We start from the raw sequence: 15,496 nt of genomic DNA, 5'->3' as shown, positions 1-15,496 counted from the left end.
TTTTGTTGTCATGTTTTCTGTTTTTACAAATGGGAATAATTATTGGAGAAATTAGATATATTCCTGGAGTATGACAGGATATCTATATGAAATGAGAGGTGTTTATGGGAAAAAAAAAAGGTAAAGTGGCGCACTTTCTATAGGTTGTTCTTCCTGTGACGCCGTCGACCACTTCCGGTGACATAAGGACGACGGCTTCATATGAAAAATGCTAGAAAGAAAACAGGAAAAGCCATTTGCGAAAACACTGGAAACTTAAAATACATTTTCCATCGTCGCTTTTCGGAAATCGCTACTTTGCTTCAAGGGCAATTGTCGACTTAGGCGGCCCTGGTCACGTGGCGCTATTAGCTGACACAGACCACATTTTTACATTTTATTGTTCTTCGGCTACTGTCCAGCTTCCTCCCATAGTCTGTTTAGCTTAGCCAACTAGCATTAGCCGAGTATGTGTTGTTCCTGTGACTTCTTGGAGCGTGTATTTTTAGTCCCAGTTAAGGAAACATTAAGGAAATAGCGCTGTGATTTTATTGGTTCGAAGTGCCCGACTTGTTTGGCGACAATAGACGGATGAGAATGGCAACGTCGGCGCTGTACGCCTGCACCAAGTGCAACCAGCGGTACCCGTTCGAGGAGCTGTCGCAAGGCCAGCAACTCTGCAAGGTTTGCAGTGACTCATCCGCCGCTCAACTCGTTGACAGCGATAGACGTCCAAATCACTTGTACCGAGAGGGCTAGCGGCGCCGGCGAGCCTCTCAAGTCCAAAACAATTGGACGTCTATCGCCGTCAATGGCAGGGAAACATGACAATTGGTCAATGCTAAACCAACCGGCTGCTAATCCTACAAAAGGATAATAGTTTAATTGCGATAAGGCGAATGCTACCCCAAAAGACTGGGGTAGTGCTTTAACAAAGTTAGTCTTGTATGATGATGGATTTCATATTTTTGACTTTTTGTTGTTGTTGCCATTTCTCCTCAGGAGTGTCGCATCGCACACCCAATAGTCAAGTGCACGTACTGCAGATCAGAGTTTCAGCAGGAAAGGTGACACATGGATTCATCATGGTTGTGCAACATAGTTTCTTTGTATACATTGTTTTTGTAACATGCGCTGCTTTATGCCTGACAGCAAGACCAACACCATCTGCAAAAAATGTGCCCAGAACGTCAAGCAGTTCGGCACGGTAAGTCCCGATAGACCCCGCCCGCCCATCTTCAATTTCCAGTTCTAACCGGTCATTTTTTCCCTGTGTGTGCAGCCCAAACCCTGTCAATACTGCAACATCATCGCAGCGTTCATCGGGACCAAGTGTCAACGTTGTACCAATTCGGAAAAGAAATACGGGCCGCCTCAGACCTGCGAGCAGTGCAAACAGCAATGTGCCTTCGACCGCAAAGAGGAAGGCAGGAGAAAGGTCAAAAACGTACCCCGCTAAATGTTTCCGTCCGGGTTTCGTCCTCTTACGTGTCCTTTTTGTGGTCCCGCGTGCAGGTGGACGGAAAACTGCTGTGCTGGCTGTGCACTCTGTCCTACCGCCGCGTTCTGCAGAAAACCAAGGAACAAAGGAAAGGCTTTGGCTCGTCCAACGCCTCGTCCCTCAACGAGAAGGACCCTCATTCCAGGCAGCACCATCCTCAACAAAGACACAGCAGTTCTCACCACAAGTATTTTCGCTCACATTCGTTTCTTTAAAAACCTAAAATGTTCCCCTTTCTTAACTTAATAGAATGTTATTATCCCCCAGGGCCAATTTTTAGCTCAACACTTTTTGGCTTGACTTCTCTGAATAAATTCCTTTTTCTTTGCTAGGTTGAGTGGGAGTTTGAGTCCTGAGCAGGAACAGGGATTGTGGAAACAGAGGTATTCAAAGAAAAAAAAGCTGCCCTTGACTTTTCTTCATTCCGTTCCGCTGACTTAATTCCCCTTCCTTCATTCAACGCAGCCATAAATCGTCCTCAATTCAAAAAGAGACTCCAAAGAAGAAGCCCAAACTAGAGATGAAGCCGTCAAATGGTGACAGGTGGGCGAAATCCTTACGCGTGTGTGTGTGTGTGTGTGTGTGGATGGATGTTGTCAAGGATTTTAAAATCTATATTTTTGTTTCCCTAACCGTAAACAGTAGTTCCATCACGCAGTCCATGGATTCAGGAGGAACGGATAACTTCATCCTCATCAGCCAACTGAAAGAAGAAGTCATGTCGCTGAAAAGAATGCTTCAGCAGAGGGATCAGACCATTCTGGACAAGGAACGAAAGGTTTGCCTTCAACTTTGACGCTTTGCTTTGCCCACGTTGGCTGACGGCAACGTTTGACCTTTAGTTAACGGAGCTGAAAGCCGATTTTCAGTACCAAGAATCCAGCATGAGAGTCAAGATGAACACAATGGAGAAGGCACACAAAGAATCCATGGAGCAGCAGCAGGTAATGCTCTAGTTTTTTTGTGTAGCACCACCCGGGAAAATGACCATCGCCTCGCTACTCATCTCTAACAGGAATGCCAGACACATCCGTGTCATAAAGCGACGCCAGTGTGGCTTTGTGCTATGATGCTTGAATCAAAGAACTGGGCTGCTCATTTTTGCTTTGACTTTCTTGTAACTCTATCTCGACTTTTCAGGGCAAGAACAGAGAGCTGATGAAACAAGTGGCCGCCCTGTCCAAAGGCAAAAAGTTTGATCGGACGGGAAGTTCGCTGCTCCTCCCCTAACGCCAATTTGGCAAGCAGTGGGCACTCGCTAACGTAGCGACTTGATTTTCCCACTGTGAAAATCTGCCTCTTTGCGACCGCATAGACACCCGCGGAAACAAAATCTCTTTTTTTCTCTGACGTAATTTCGGGTGACTTTTTTTTCCCCATGGGACTATAGAAACTGCAACTTGGATGTGGTTTGCAGCTAGCTCTGTTATTAGCACTGCCAGTTGAAAACAAAAGCGTGGCACGCATCGACCAATCCATCAGATTTTCTATGGAAGTTTCCCGCTAATTTATTCAACGGAATATCCGCAATCCAACCTCTCCCGCAGCATACCACGAGAATATCCCACATTTGGGTGTTTTCCCTCAAGAGCTATTACTTCTATTTTTCTAAAAGATTCTCCCGAGTGGAGAGAATGCGCAACTTTACAATGTATGCAAGAGTGAGGAGGTAGACCACTGAGCTGCTGCCAATAATTGAGGCGAGCGACAGACACTTGGTCACAAAACAATCAGCAAACATTATGAAAATCTCTTGGCTGCCAGTTTTCTCACAGTGAGGCGGCCAAAGTATTTTGCTGTTTTAACTTCAGTGGAATGATTGTAATTTTGCATGATTTTACCACCAGATGCGTTCTAGGACTTCTTTATTGATCATGTTCAATTTTTTTAAAGGAGCACTTTTAAATGTATTACATTGGGGTCAGCCGTTGTATATTTAAACTCTTGCTTGTATCTGTTTTAGTGAGTATAGTATGTGTATGGTGAAGCCAGTTTTAATGATCATTTATAGAGGACACTTTTTTTTTTTAAAAGAAACACTCCTTTCACACGAGTCATTGGGCTGGTTTCATACTGTGCATAAAAAAACTTTTGTATTTTTACCTAAAACCAAGTGTTTTGAAAAATAATTAAAACTGGCAAAACTGCTGCCTTGCCTATCTTGTTGACATTTTTGTAATATTAGATAACAAACGCGGTTCATTTTATGGTTCCTGGCACTCAAAGATATCTCACTGCACACATGAACACTTTATTACAGTGCATGTAAGTTATTTCATCCAACAAACAGCGTTGAACATGTAACAACCTGTTTCTTTAAAACTCGTCTAATCCTTTTGTCGACCATTTCTGGGATTGGCGCCCAAATCAGTGGTTCTCGCGAGATTTCCCTTAAGCGTCAAAATGACGCTGTCAAAACAATTTATTAATCGGGAGAATTTTTGCTGGTCTTTAGTGCAACAAAGTAAAACAAACATTTGGAATGGAAAATTATATGGTTGGTGTGGAAGGTAACTAAGGTAACTTGCCTTATTACTATGTTAGCTACGGAGAAACGTATTTTTCAGCAAAATGACGTTTTGAAATTCGACAGAATAATGAAAATATTGATTTTGCGAGTCTGCATTTGTACAGTTACTACAGTTGAACCGAGAACTCCATGACACCGGAATTAGTTGTCTGGCTTCCGGTTTGCATGCTTATTGCTAAATGGCTATTGTTCAGCTGCTTTAAATTTACGGCTGCGCGCTTTCTCCTCAAAATGAAACAAAACAGTTGCTATCTAGATGATTAAAAGTAAGTCTGCAATTGAATGTATTTTTATAGCGTTCTGCGTAACCTTGCAAAACCGACGGAAGCACCAGTGAACACTTGTGTAGCTCCGATGTTATTAGCATATGATATGGTCATTCTAATGTTCTTCACGGATTGAAAGATAACATTGCTGGTTAGTCCAACAACGGGTCAGGATTATTATCAAACTCTTTGGGGACTAATTGCCGAGAGGAATAAACGTCCAAAGAAAGGTAAGTGGAAACGTATCCGCTATGTAAACAATACCAACACTTAGCTTCTGTCATTTGTCAGACAGTGTTTTATTCAAGACATACATTTGTATCCATACATGAAATATTTTTTTTCGTCAGAATGTCTGACTCGGACAGCGATGAGGATCAAGATCGCCCTTTTTCCATCACTGGCTTCTTGTTTGGAAACATAAATGAAGATGGTCAACTTGAAGGCGACAGTGTTCTGGACAATGTGAGAGCCCAAAACGTTCAACGTTTCAATGCCGTTCATATTTTGTCCATCCTTCAGTGTTGAATGTTATGAAAATACTTGTAGTTTTTGCTTCCACGGGGGTTGTGGATAAATGGTTGCCTTGTGATTTCATCGAGTGCCATTTTCAATTCAGGAGTCCAAAAAGCATCTGGCTGGTTTGGGCAATCTGGGTCTGGGCTCTCTCATCACCGAGATCACGGCCAATGAGGATGAGGAGCAAGAGGAAAAAAATGCTGCCCCCATTGTGGATGCTGATGGTCAGTTTATCTCAAGTCCCGGCGTGGAAGGTTTTTGCGGACAGAAGGCGGAATGTCATTTTTGTCGACTTCATCCAGGTTGGGTGAAAAGCACCGACGACGCAGTCGATTATTCTGACATCAGCGAGGTTGCCGAGGATGAAACGCGCAAGTACCGTCAGGCCATGGGATCTTTGCAGCCCTGCAGAAAAAATGGTCGGCAATTCTTGATAGCATGATTTACAAGAGTTTGTCCAAATTCCTAAAATTCCCCATGCAGACGATGAAGACGACTACGACGCCGATTGCGAGGATATAGACTCCAAGCTGATGCCTCCTCCACCACCACCGAGCCTTTCCGCCGCTGCCGGCGCCGCTAAAAAAGACGAGCCATCGTCTCAAAGTGCGAGTGGTGAGGATGACCAAAATGATTCTGTCTGTTCGTTTGCTATTGCTACTTTGCAGCTTTTCATGAATTTTTTTGCTCCACAAAATATTCTTCTCTCCATGACAGCCGCAGAAGAGGGCGACGGTATCATCCTACCCTCTATCATCGCGTCTTCATCTACCACCGAGAAAGTAGACTTCAGCAGTTCTTCCGACTCCGAATCGGAAACGGACCGGCCCGGTCCGGCCTCGGGTCCGGGGGGCCCGCCGGATAGCCTCACCCTCCCGCTGGCCGGCATCATGCAGAAAGATGCCGCCAAAGCTCTGCCCGGCGTCACGGAGCTCTTCCCGGAGTTTCGACCCGGAAAGGTACCGTGCATGCCAATGGGAATGCAGTGATCCCTCCAATATGGCGGTTATTGTAGACCGGACATTTTCACATTTTTATGATCTTCAAAATGTTTCAAAATTCAATCATTAATGCAGACAAAATTTGATTTCATTGCAAAAAACACCGTCTTATAAAACGGTTGTAATGATCTCATCGCGAGCTAACAGCCGGCCCGTCTCCTAGGTTCTGAGATTTTTACGGCTCTTCGGCCCGGGGAAGAACATGCCGTCAGTGTGGAGGAGCGCCCGCAGGAAAAAGAAACGCAAGCACCGGGATCTTCAGCAGCCCGGCTCACCTCCGCCCGAGGGGGAACCGGAAGACCAGAGACAAGATAAGACGTCCGGGTGGCATTACGAGTACGCCAACCCTCCTCCGCCCGAGCAGTGTCTTTCGGACGACGAGGTGGACATTTGATTAGGGAAAAAAAAGACTATTGGCTGGTATAGCATCACCCCTTCACGGCACCTCCCCAATTTTTCTCCACCGTAACAGATCAGCATGATGGCACCGGTGGAATCCAAGTTTTCGCAAGCGTGCGGCGACGGAGACAAAGAGACGGAATCGCGACCCAAAGTGGCCGAATGGCGCTACGGGCCGGCCCAGCTCTGGTACGACATGATGGGGGTCTCCGAGGACGCCAGCAATTTCACTTACGGATTGAAGCTGAAGGAAAAACACTTGGGCCACTCTCGGGAACTGCACAACACACTCGAAGAAAGGGAAAAGATGTCCGAGGAGGTCGGTTGGCCGGGCGGGAAATGATATACCACAGAAATAGGGCGGGTGTATTGTGATTTTTAAATTGTGTTTGTAGATGGAAAAAAGTTTCGACGGAGAGGAAGAGCGAATGGCCCTGGAGAACGAGCTCTTCTTGATGGTGACACAACTGCAATGGGAAGATGACATCATCTGGAATGGCGAGGACGTCAAGCACAAGGGCACCAAAAGTCAGCGTGCCAGTCTGGCCGGGTGGCTGCCCTCCAGCATGACCCGCAACGCCAACGCTTACAACGCCCAACAAGGTCAGACCCCGCTGCTCCGTCCGTCCGTCCGTCCGTCCGTCGGTTTGTGGCCATCCAAAACCGGGAGCCTTTCATGGTGACATTTGTTCTCCTTCAGGACTGGCCCGAAGTAATTCCCTGTTGGTTACCCCCACACCCCATCTTCTGCCCAAAACCTTGTCCATCACTGGCATCAAGAGGGATAAAAGCAGCCACGATCATCAATGTCAGTTTTTTTTTCAAAGGCAGCACACATTTTTTGTCCTGTCCTGTATTTGAATTAGCTTACTCTTTGCTCACAGCCAATCAGGAAGACGATGCTCCGTGGTTCTCCATTTTCCCCATCGACAATGAAGAGCTGGTGTATGGGCGCTGGGAAGACAACATCATCTGGGACGATCAGGAGATGGACCACTTTCTCACCCCGCCGGTGCTTACGCTGGACCCCAATGACGAGAATATTATCCTAGGTATGATCCAGTCATATTTTGTTCTTTGTAAGGAACGTGGGGCATGGGTTGGGGTTAGGCCTGTTGTAAATCTTCTTTTTTCCATCCAGAAATTCCAGATGAAAAAGAAATGTCGACGTCCCACTCGCCATCCAAAGAGAATAAGAAGGAAACCGCCATCAAAAAAAGTCGCATCTTGCTCGGGAAGACCGGGGTGATCAAAGACGAGCCGCAACAGGCAAGTCCAAAAATGAAAGGCTCCCTTCCATAAATCTTTATTTCCCCAATTGAACTTTTTGGGAAGTGATACTTGTCTTAACCTTTCTATTTGTAATGATGTGTGCCCTGTCATTCAATTCCAAAGTTTCAGGTTAATATTGAGTATTTTTTGGTCTGAACACAGAACATGTCCCAACCTGAAGTGAAGGACCCCTGGAACCTCTCAAACGACGAGTTCTACTACCCCAAGCAGCAAGGTTTACGGGGCACTTTTGGTGGCAACATCATTCAGGTGAGTTAGCGCTAAAGCTACAGCCAAAGTAAATACGCAGATGGAGCTAAAAATACAAAAGACTGATATTTTGCCCCTTTTATTTTGAACAGCATTCCATCCCAGCCCTGGAACTGAGACAGCCATTCTTCCCGACTCACATGGGACCCATGAAGTTGCGCCAATTCCACAGATCCACGCTGAAAAAGTACTCTTTTGGGCCTTTGGCTCAGCCCGGTCCGCATCCCGCTCAACCGCTGCTCAAGCATATTAAGAAGAAGGCCAAGGTGACATTTTGTCAAATGGATTCTTGATTTTGACCCACGCACGCACGCACACACACACACACACACACGGATAAATAATGATGCCAATGGCTACGCAGTTGCGGGAACAGGAGAGGCAGGCTTCCGGAGGAGGCGACATGTTCTTCATGCGCACCCCTCAGGATTTGACGGGCAAAGATGGAGATCTGATTCTGGCAGAGTACAGTGAAGAACACACTCCCCTCATCATGCAAGTGGGCATGGCCACCAAGATTAAAAACTACTACAAAAGGGTGAGTCTGGCGCTCCGTCAGCGGCAAGAATCACGGAAAGAAAAGCGTCCGAGCCGTTTGTCTGCTCATTCAGAAACCCGGAAAGGATCCCGGCGCGCCCGATTGCAAATACGGAGAAACCGTTTACTGCCACACTTCGCCCTTTCTGGGCTCTCTACATCCCGGACAGCTGCTCCAAGTCGGCATCGTTATGGCTAATCAATGTCCCATGGCACTTCATTTCTGACATATGGCTCCGTTGCTCTCTTTGCAGGCTTTTGAAAACAACCTTTTCCGCGCCCCCATCTACCTGCACAAGATGCCGGAGACGGATTTTTTGGTCATCCGAACGCGCCACGGCTACTACATCCGAGAAATAGTGGACATCATGGTGGTGGGCCAGGCCTGCCCCTTGTACGAAGTTCCCGGCCCCAACTCCAAAAGAGCCAACACGCACATAAGAGACTTTCTTCAGGTACGCCCACTTGGCCAAGCAGCCATTTTGAAGATCCGGAAAGCGTAGCGCCGCATCCCATCTCTGCCCTGCAGGTGTTCATCTACCGGCTGTTCTGGAAGAGCAAAGACCGTCCGCGCAGAATCCGCATGGAGGACATCAAGAAGGCTTTCCCGGTGCATTCCGAGAGCAGCATCCGAAAAAGACTCAAACTCTGCGCCGACTTCAAGCGCACGGGTACGGGCCCAGCGGCCCACCTTTAGCCTTGGCTTCCCGCCAAGGAGGTTCCGCCCTTTAGCGTTGGTCTCCGTCCCCAGGCATGGACTCCAACTGGTGGGTGCTGAAGCCCGACTTCAGATTGCCCACGGAGGAAGAGATCCGCGCCATGGTGTCCCCGGAGCAATGCTGCTCTTACTATAGCATGCAGGTGGCCGAACAGAGGCTGAAGGTAAGGACCATACGGCATTGCCAGCATGAACGTTGTTGCTAGTACTCCAAGTAAGTGGCCTTAACTGTACTTTCAGGATGCCGGATATGGCGAAAAATCCTTCTTTGCGCCCGAGGAGGAGAACGAAGAGGACTTCCAAATGAAGATTGACGACGAGGTATTGTCCTGGTCCGCAAAGTGCAAATTTCAAAGCCACATTTCAACCTCCGTTTTATATAATCCGTTTTTGTTTTTTGTTTTTTTGTCTCAGGTCCGGACGGCTCCCTGGAACACCACCAGAGCCTTCATCTCTGCCATGAAGGGAAAATGCCTGTTGGAGGTTTCGGGCGTGGCCGACCCGACGGGCTGCGGAGAAGGATTCTCCTACGTCAAAGTGCCCAACAAGCCCACCCAACAGAAGGTGCGAGCCACGCTTTGAGCGTCAACGGCGCGTCCAGGCCCGGCCGGCTGCTTCATTTCCCCGTCAATTTGGCTTAAGATCAACCAAAATCAGGCTTGTTTTCTCTTCCAGCATGCCAGTAATGTCCATAAACCCTTGATACTGGTGAGTTTAGAAGCCTTCCAGAACATTGACCTCCATTTTTAGAATGAAATAGGACAGCGGGGCACCCTAACCTGATGGTACAGAAATGCAAAACCAAATAGAAAGACCTTTACTCTTCATTGACATGAGGTCTTGCATTTTGACCATGTTTTTTTTTGTTTAATTTTCTTCTGACACTACCTTGGTGTGATAACGGGTGGATTTTGCACGGGTGCTTCTTCTCCAAGGTTTTTGGGCGATCGACGATATGTTCTCCGGGCTTGTTGGATGAAGACCTTTGGGTGTTTTAACTTCAAAAATGTTCACCACTTTTGTTGGGTGACGAACTGTAGAGCTTGGATTATTAATATTATATTTTTTTCTCCAGGATGACAAGGAGCCACAACCTGCTAAGAAAACTGTGACGGGAACAGATGCGGATTTGAGGAGACTTTCACTGAAGAACGCTAAGCAGCTCTTGCGCAAGTTTGGAGTTCCAGAAGAAGAGGTCCCTTTTTTTTTCTTGACTTTGATCTCCTTCGAGCTTTTGCTGACGAACGCCCCGCTGGCTTTTCCCGTGGCCGTCAGATCAAAAAGCTGTCACGTTGGGAGGTCATCGACGTGGTGAGGACCATGTCAACGGAGCAGGCGCGTTCGGGAGAGGGCCCCATGAGCAAGTTCGCCAGAGGCTCGCGTTTCTCGGTGGCCGAGCACCAGGAACGCTACAAGGAGGAGTGCCAACGCATCTTCGACCTGCAGAACAAGTAAGCCATCTCAAAGTCCGTTTGCCGGACGGGCCACTCGACGTGCCGTGCCACCGGTCGCAGGGTGCTGGAGTCCACGGAGGTGCTCTCCACGGACACGGACAGCAGCTCGGCGGAGGACAGCGACTTTGAGGAAATGGGCAAGAACATCGAGAACATGTTGCAGAACAAGAAGACCAGCTCCCAACTGTCCCGCGAGAGGGAAGAGCAGGAGAGGCGGGAACTGCAGCGGATGCTCATGGAGGAGGAGAACGACCGAGACAACAAAGGACGCAAGGAGCGCCGCAAAGTCTTGTGTACGTCTTGCTCTTCCTTCCGCTGTGCTGCGCATCTTCTAATTTGAGGCTTCCCATTTTCAGCCAGCTCCTTGTCCACCAGTTCCCACAAGGACGACGACACGTCCTCCGTCACCAGCCTCAACTCGGCCGCCACGGGGCGGCGCCTGAAGATCTACCGAACCTTCCAGGACGAGGACGGCAAGGATTACGTCCGCTGCGAGACGGTCCGCAAGTCGGCCGTCATCGACGCCTACACCAGGATAAGAACCACCAAAGATGACGAATTCATGTGAGTGAAGTCCAAAAGAAATTTGGGATGACTGCCACTTTGGAGCCGTCCTTGACCTTTGGCCATCCCTCCCTCCCTCGCTCGCTCCCTCCGTCTCGACCCTTTCAGACGCAAGTTCGCCCTCTTCGACGAGCAGCATCGAGAAGAGATGAGGAAGGAGCGTCGGCGAATCCAGGAACAGCTGAGGAGGTTGAAGCGAAATCAAGAGAAAGACAAGTTCAAGGGGCCTCCGGAGAAGAAGTCCAAGAAGATGAAGGAGAGACCAGACCTCAAGGTAAAAGTAAGCTTGCCCATTAACAATTACTCTATTCCCCTCCCTCCCTCTTTTATTTTAGAAAGGCTTTGTTGGGATGGACGCTTTGTTTGATTGCCTTCTAAAGGTTGTTCTCTCTCTCTCTCTGTCTCTCTCTGTCTCTCTCTGTCTCTGTCTGTCCCTCAGCTCAAGTGTGGCGCCTGCGGTGCCATCGGGCACATGAGGACCAACAAGTTCTGCCCCCTCTACTACCAAACCAACGCCCTGCCGTCCAACCCGGTCGCCATGACCGAAGAACAGGAAGAGGAGTTGGAAAAGACGGTCATCCACAACGACAACGAAGAATTGATTAAAGTGGAAGGCACCAAGATCGTCCTGGGCAAGCAACTCATCGAGAGGTCGGCCGTGGTTCCATTGGGCTTCCCGTACGTCCGAGCCCTTTTTTCATTTTCTTTTTCTTGTTTTTTTTTTTGGGGGGGGCAGTGCCGACGAGGTGCGGCGAAAGTCTTTGGTGCTAAAATTCCCCAAGCAACAGCTCCCCCCCAAGAAGAAGAGACGAGTCGGCAACGCCGTGCATTGCGACTATTTGAACGTAGGTGGCCTTTTTACTCTGGAAACAAAAACGAAGATGCAAACATTTTTCGTTTTGTTTTTTTTCTCCACGTAGAAACCACACAAGGCCATCCACCGCCGACGCACCGACCCCATGGTGACCTTGTCCTCCGTGCTGGAGAGCATCATCAACGACATGCGCGACCACCCCAACGTAAGCGCCGTCCGTCCACGTTCCTTCCTGGAGTTTGATTTATCTGATATTTCCAATTTTCTTTTCTTTTTCCTTAGACTTATCCCTTCCACACGCCGGTCAACGCCAAGGTGGTGAAGGACTACTACAAGATCATCACGCGACCCATGGACCTGCAAACGCTGCGGGAGAACGTCCGCAAAAGATTGTACCCGTCCAGGGAGGAGTTCCGTGAAGCCGTGGAGCTCATTTTCAAGAACAGCGCCACCTACAACGGTGAGAAGGGGAATTTGGGCCGGCGCTGACTTTCCCAGACGGCGTCTTTCACCTCCGCCGCCTCCATCTTTTCAGGAGCCAAACATCCAATCACGCAAGTGGCGCAGTCCATGTTGGATCTGTGCGATACCAAGCTAAAAGAGGCCAGTGTTTTCTCCACTGTGTTTTTTTTTTTTGGTCTTCTTCTTCTTTTTCCACCTTCCCCGTTCAAAGTTGAAAATGTTTCTGCAGAAAGAGGACCGACTGGTGCGCCTGGAAAAAGCCATCAACCCCTTGCTGGACGACGACGATCAAGTGGCCTTCTCCTTCATCCTGGACAACATCGCCACCCAGAAGATGATGGTGGTTCCCGATGTAAGAACTTGAGTTTGGTTGGCTGGCCACGTTGGCTTGTGGCAATTTGTTTATTGAATGTTTTTTTTTTTTAAATGTCATTCTGCTGATTTCCTCTTTGCAGTCATGGCCGTTCCACCATCCCGTCAACAAGAAGTTTGTGCCCGATTATTACAAAGTGATCGTGGACCCCATGGACTTGGAGAGCATTCGCAAGGTAAAATGGAAAATAGCCCTGTTGTTTAGTCATTTTGCCGCTTAGTCAAAAAAAGAATAGCATAACACATCGAAAGACTTGCATTCCATTAGGACTGGGAGGGCTTGGATTGAAATTTGGACCGAGTGGATTGTGGCCAAAGACTTGATTTTCTCTTGAAATTTTGCAGAACATCTCCAAGCACAAGTACCAGAACAGAGAAACCTTCCTCTCCGATGTCACTCTCATCCACACCAACAGCGTCAAATACAACGGTCGGTGAACAAAACCAAAAAAACGGAATACTCATTGCTTTCATGGGGCTTTTCTGTATACCACTATGTTAAAAGTACAAATATTTGAAATGACTAGTGACATTTTAGTGGTCTGAATGACAACTTGTCTTTGTATTTTTAAAGGAAGGGACAGTCCGTACACCAAGACGGCACTTGACATCATCAGCGTGTGCAGACAGACCTTGGACGAGGTGGGCTCAAATACAACTTCAGAGATGCCTCCGTCCGGTCGGCCATTTTGGCTCAAAGATGAGTTGCAATTTGTCATTTTTTGTCCAATGTTCTTGTTCCCCCCCCCCCCAGTATGACGAACATTTGACCCAGCTTGAAAAGGACATTTCCACCGCCAAAGAGGCGGCCCTGGACGCCGCCGACTTTGAGAGTCTGGAGATGGCTCACGGCTCCTACCTGGCGCAGGTAGTCATTCAAAAGGGCTGGCTTATTTCATGGAAAACAATTTTGGGGAAGTGACTTTATTTTTGGAAGCACGCTGTACTCACTCGTTTATGTATGCAGTATGACGATCTGGATAAGGACCTATCCTCCGTTAAGGGCTCATTTATGGACCTACAGAGGCTGGCCACATCTTCGCCCTACATAGGCCAGGTACGCTTTCTTTTCTTTACCCCCGCACATTCGACCTCAAGGGATTCCGCTCTCACACCTGCTCTGCTCTTCCTCAGGTTCGCCACGGGAGAAGGCTGAGGGAAGAAGAATCCGACGTGGACATCGAAGGCTTCGAGGAGGAAGACGACGGCAAACCCAAAACACCCGCCCCCGTGAGTACGCCAATGCTCATTGGCTGAGCAAACGTTAGCGCTGATGGCGCCCCCGCCATCCCGTTTTGCAGGCCGAAGACGCGGAAGGCGATCTGGAGGACGACGACGACGACGAAGACATGCTGCTGCCGCCGCGCAGGCGCGCGCACAACCGCCAGGAGGAGGAAGACGAGCGAAGATCCAACCCCCTCACGCACGCCAGCGTCTTGTATCAGGACCTGCTCATGTCCGACGGAGAGGACGATGCCAGCGAAGAGGAGGGCGACAATCCCTTCTCCTGTAAGTCAACTAAGCTCGGCGGCCGGCGCTCTTTGCCGCACACGTGCAAATTAACAACACCCCCCCCCCCCCTTCTCCTCCTCCTCCTCCTCCAGCCATTCATCTTTCAGAGAGTGGTAGCGACTCGGACCGAGAAGTGGATGTGCGACCTCCACCCCCGAGGAGGGCTCAAGAAACGGCGCGCATGGGAATGGAACAGGACGAGAGCATGATGTCCTACGAGGGAGACGCAGCCGACGACGGGGCTCACGTGGAAGACAGTAACGTCAGGTGAGGACGTCGGTCGGCTCAATGATTTGTCTATTGAAACATTAGCGCCATGCAATCACCTGCTAACCATCCCGGAACATTGTCCCCACCTCTCTCAGCTACGGTAGCTTCGAGGAGAGCCGCGGTCGGGCGCAGCCTCCGACCGGCGGGAACCCGGAAGACGATGGAATCAGCGAGGAGGAGGAGGAGGAAGACGAAGAGGACGACGCGCGAAGGAGAGGCCCGGCTACACATTCTCAGGTTCCGCTCCGAGTTTTTTTTTTCTCCGCTCCGAGTTTTCTTTTTTTTTTTCATGCGACACGCTCCAAACGGACGGGCCACTCTAACTTGACTCATTTCAGTACGAAGAAAAGGATGCCAAATGGTCATTCATGGACTTGGAGAGGCACGGCGCAACGCCTGCGCCATACGCGCAGCAGGTAAGACAAGACTAGAATTGCATTGTAGTTGTAAATGACCCTTCCGCTCCTGTCGGCTTGACCTTTTCCTCCCGGCTTGACCTCCCCCCCCCCCCACCCGGCCGGACGGCATCTCAGCCGTGGCAGCTCCGAGGAAACCGGCAGGACGACGGCAACAGCGACGAAGAAGAGGATGACGAAGAGGAAGAGGCACGCAGGAGAGGTCCGGCTGTTCTTTCTCAGGTCCAACTCAGCGAGGATGAGGAGAGTGAAGAGTTTAGATCCATCGGAGGGGACAGTGACCTGGAGTCCGACTAGCTTTGGCTTCACCTTCTTTTTACTGCTTTTAATGATTATGATTATTATGATATGTATGAAAATATTGTACATTGTTCTGTGAACCATGTTTACCACATTTTACACCACTGACGCTCCCTTTATTTCTGGCATTATATTAATGTGAGACATGTTTTTGTTTGTTCTTTACCAATTGACATTTTTCAGTAAAAGAAATATGAGAATAAAATCATTTTTCCTTGTAATAAAACAAAACTAGTTTGGTGTTTTTGCAATTTGGGACCGTGTTTGCAAGATTATCCGATTGAAGATGACATATTTGATGTTCAGGAGGAAAAAAATACTTTAATGAACAAGGAAACTT

General features: G+C 48.6%; 2 protein-coding genes and 1 long non-coding RNA gene across 9 annotated transcripts; 2 read left to right on the top strand and 1 right to left on the bottom strand.

The window, feature by feature from the left end:
• Positions 1-138: 138 nt before the first annotated feature.
• Positions 139-3,639, top strand: fam76b (family with sequence similarity 76 member B). Of its 3 annotated transcripts, XM_077740305.1 has the most exons (10): positions 141-663; positions 982-1,046; positions 1,132-1,186; positions 1,262-1,417; positions 1,495-1,667; positions 1,813-1,863; positions 1,946-2,023; positions 2,123-2,258; positions 2,323-2,424; positions 2,621-3,639. In XM_077740305.1, exons 1-10 carry the CDS (start codon positions 571-573, stop codon positions 2,708-2,710), a joined length of 999 nt encoding a protein of 332 aa, XP_077596431.1. In that variant the 5' UTR covers positions 141-570; the 3' UTR covers positions 2,711-3,639. The 3 variants fall into 3 exon arrangements, with proteins under 3 accessions (XP_077596429.1, XP_077596431.1, XP_077596430.1); XM_077740303.1 differs by having other exon boundaries at positions 139-663; positions 1,946-2,258; XM_077740304.1 differs by lacking the exon at positions 141-663 and having other exon boundaries at positions 918-1,046; positions 1,262-1,667.
• On the bottom strand, positions 1,069-2,649 carry LOC144212440 (uncharacterized). Of its 2 annotated transcripts, XR_013329767.1 has the most exons (3): positions 2,265-2,506; positions 2,114-2,183; positions 1,069-1,545 (listed from the first exon to the last, which is right to left on the bottom strand). It is a non-coding gene; the product is annotated as an uncharacterized LOC144212440 (long non-coding RNA). The 2 variants fall into 2 exon arrangements; XR_013329766.1 differs by having other exon boundaries at positions 2,114-2,649.
• Positions 3,640-4,137: 498 nt separating the features above from the next.
• taf1 (TAF1 RNA polymerase II, TATA box binding protein (TBP)-associated factor) lies at positions 4,138-15,363 on the top strand. Of its 4 annotated transcripts, none has more exons than XM_077740979.1 (44): positions 4,138-4,506; positions 4,627-4,741; positions 4,896-5,019; positions 5,098-5,214; positions 5,279-5,410; positions 5,513-5,754; positions 5,960-6,178; positions 6,269-6,514; positions 6,591-6,798; positions 6,896-7,003; positions 7,080-7,247; positions 7,337-7,464; positions 7,630-7,737; positions 7,830-8,003; positions 8,102-8,275; positions 8,349-8,453; positions 8,529-8,729; positions 8,804-8,945; positions 9,026-9,156; positions 9,233-9,313; positions 9,407-9,556; positions 9,668-9,700; positions 10,068-10,187; positions 10,268-10,443; positions 10,507-10,739; positions 10,803-11,010; positions 11,119-11,290; positions 11,450-11,661; positions 11,747-11,855; positions 11,931-12,029; positions 12,107-12,284; positions 12,360-12,427; positions 12,516-12,638; positions 12,742-12,834; positions 13,004-13,088; positions 13,233-13,300; positions 13,413-13,526; positions 13,626-13,715; positions 13,793-13,888; positions 13,960-14,167; positions 14,263-14,437; positions 14,536-14,677; positions 14,779-14,856; positions 14,974-15,363. In XM_077740979.1, exons 2-44 carry the CDS (start codon positions 4,628-4,630, stop codon positions 15,151-15,153), a joined length of 6,132 nt encoding a protein of 2,043 aa, XP_077597105.1. In that variant the 5' UTR covers positions 4,138-4,506; position 4,627; the 3' UTR covers positions 15,154-15,363. The 4 variants fall into 4 exon arrangements, with proteins under 4 accessions (XP_077597105.1, XP_077597106.1, XP_077597107.1 ...); XM_077740980.1 differs by having other exon boundaries at positions 11,119-11,284; positions 14,974-15,362; XM_077740981.1 differs by lacking the exon at positions 9,668-9,700 and having other exon boundaries at positions 14,974-15,362.
• Positions 15,364-15,496: the final 133 nt, after the last annotated feature.

This window comes from Stigmatopora nigra, chromosome 19, assembly GCF_051989575.1.
Source record: "Stigmatopora nigra isolate UIUO_SnigA chromosome 19, RoL_Snig_1.1, whole genome shotgun sequence".
Classification (NCBI taxonomy): domain Eukaryota; kingdom Metazoa; phylum Chordata; class Actinopteri; order Syngnathiformes; family Syngnathidae; genus Stigmatopora; species Stigmatopora nigra.
The sequence above is the reverse complement of the archived record's forward strand: the minus strand, read 5'-3'. Positions and strand labels throughout refer to the sequence as shown.

What these genes read in the sequence shown, in the direction of transcription:
- fam76b (XM_077740303.1), top strand. Translation starts at nt 571, where the DNA reads ATGAGAATGGCAACGTCGGCGCTGTACGCCTGCACCAAGTGCAACCAG. An exon ending in AAGAGGAAGGCAGGAGAAAG is followed by an intron (nt 1,418 to 1,494) that starts GTCAAAAACGTA and finishes TCCCGCGTGCAG; the next exon opens with GTGGACGGAAAACTGCTGTG. An exon ending in CAGGGATTGTGGAAACAGAG is followed by an intron (nt 1,864 to 1,945) that starts GTATTCAAAGAA and finishes CATTCAACGCAG; the next exon opens with CCATAAATCGTCCTCAATTC.
- taf1 (XM_077740979.1), top strand. Translation starts at nt 4,628, where the DNA reads ATGTCTGACTCGGACAGCGATGAGGATCAAGATCGCCCTTTTTCCATC. An exon ending in TGGCCGAACAGAGGCTGAAG is followed by an intron (nt 9,157 to 9,232) that starts GTAAGGACCATA and finishes CTGTACTTTCAG; the next exon opens with GATGCCGGATATGGCGAAAA. An exon ending in TTGGAGTTCCAGAAGAAGAG is followed by an intron (nt 10,188 to 10,267) that starts GTCCCTTTTTTT and finishes CGTGGCCGTCAG; the next exon opens with ATCAAAAAGCTGTCACGTTG.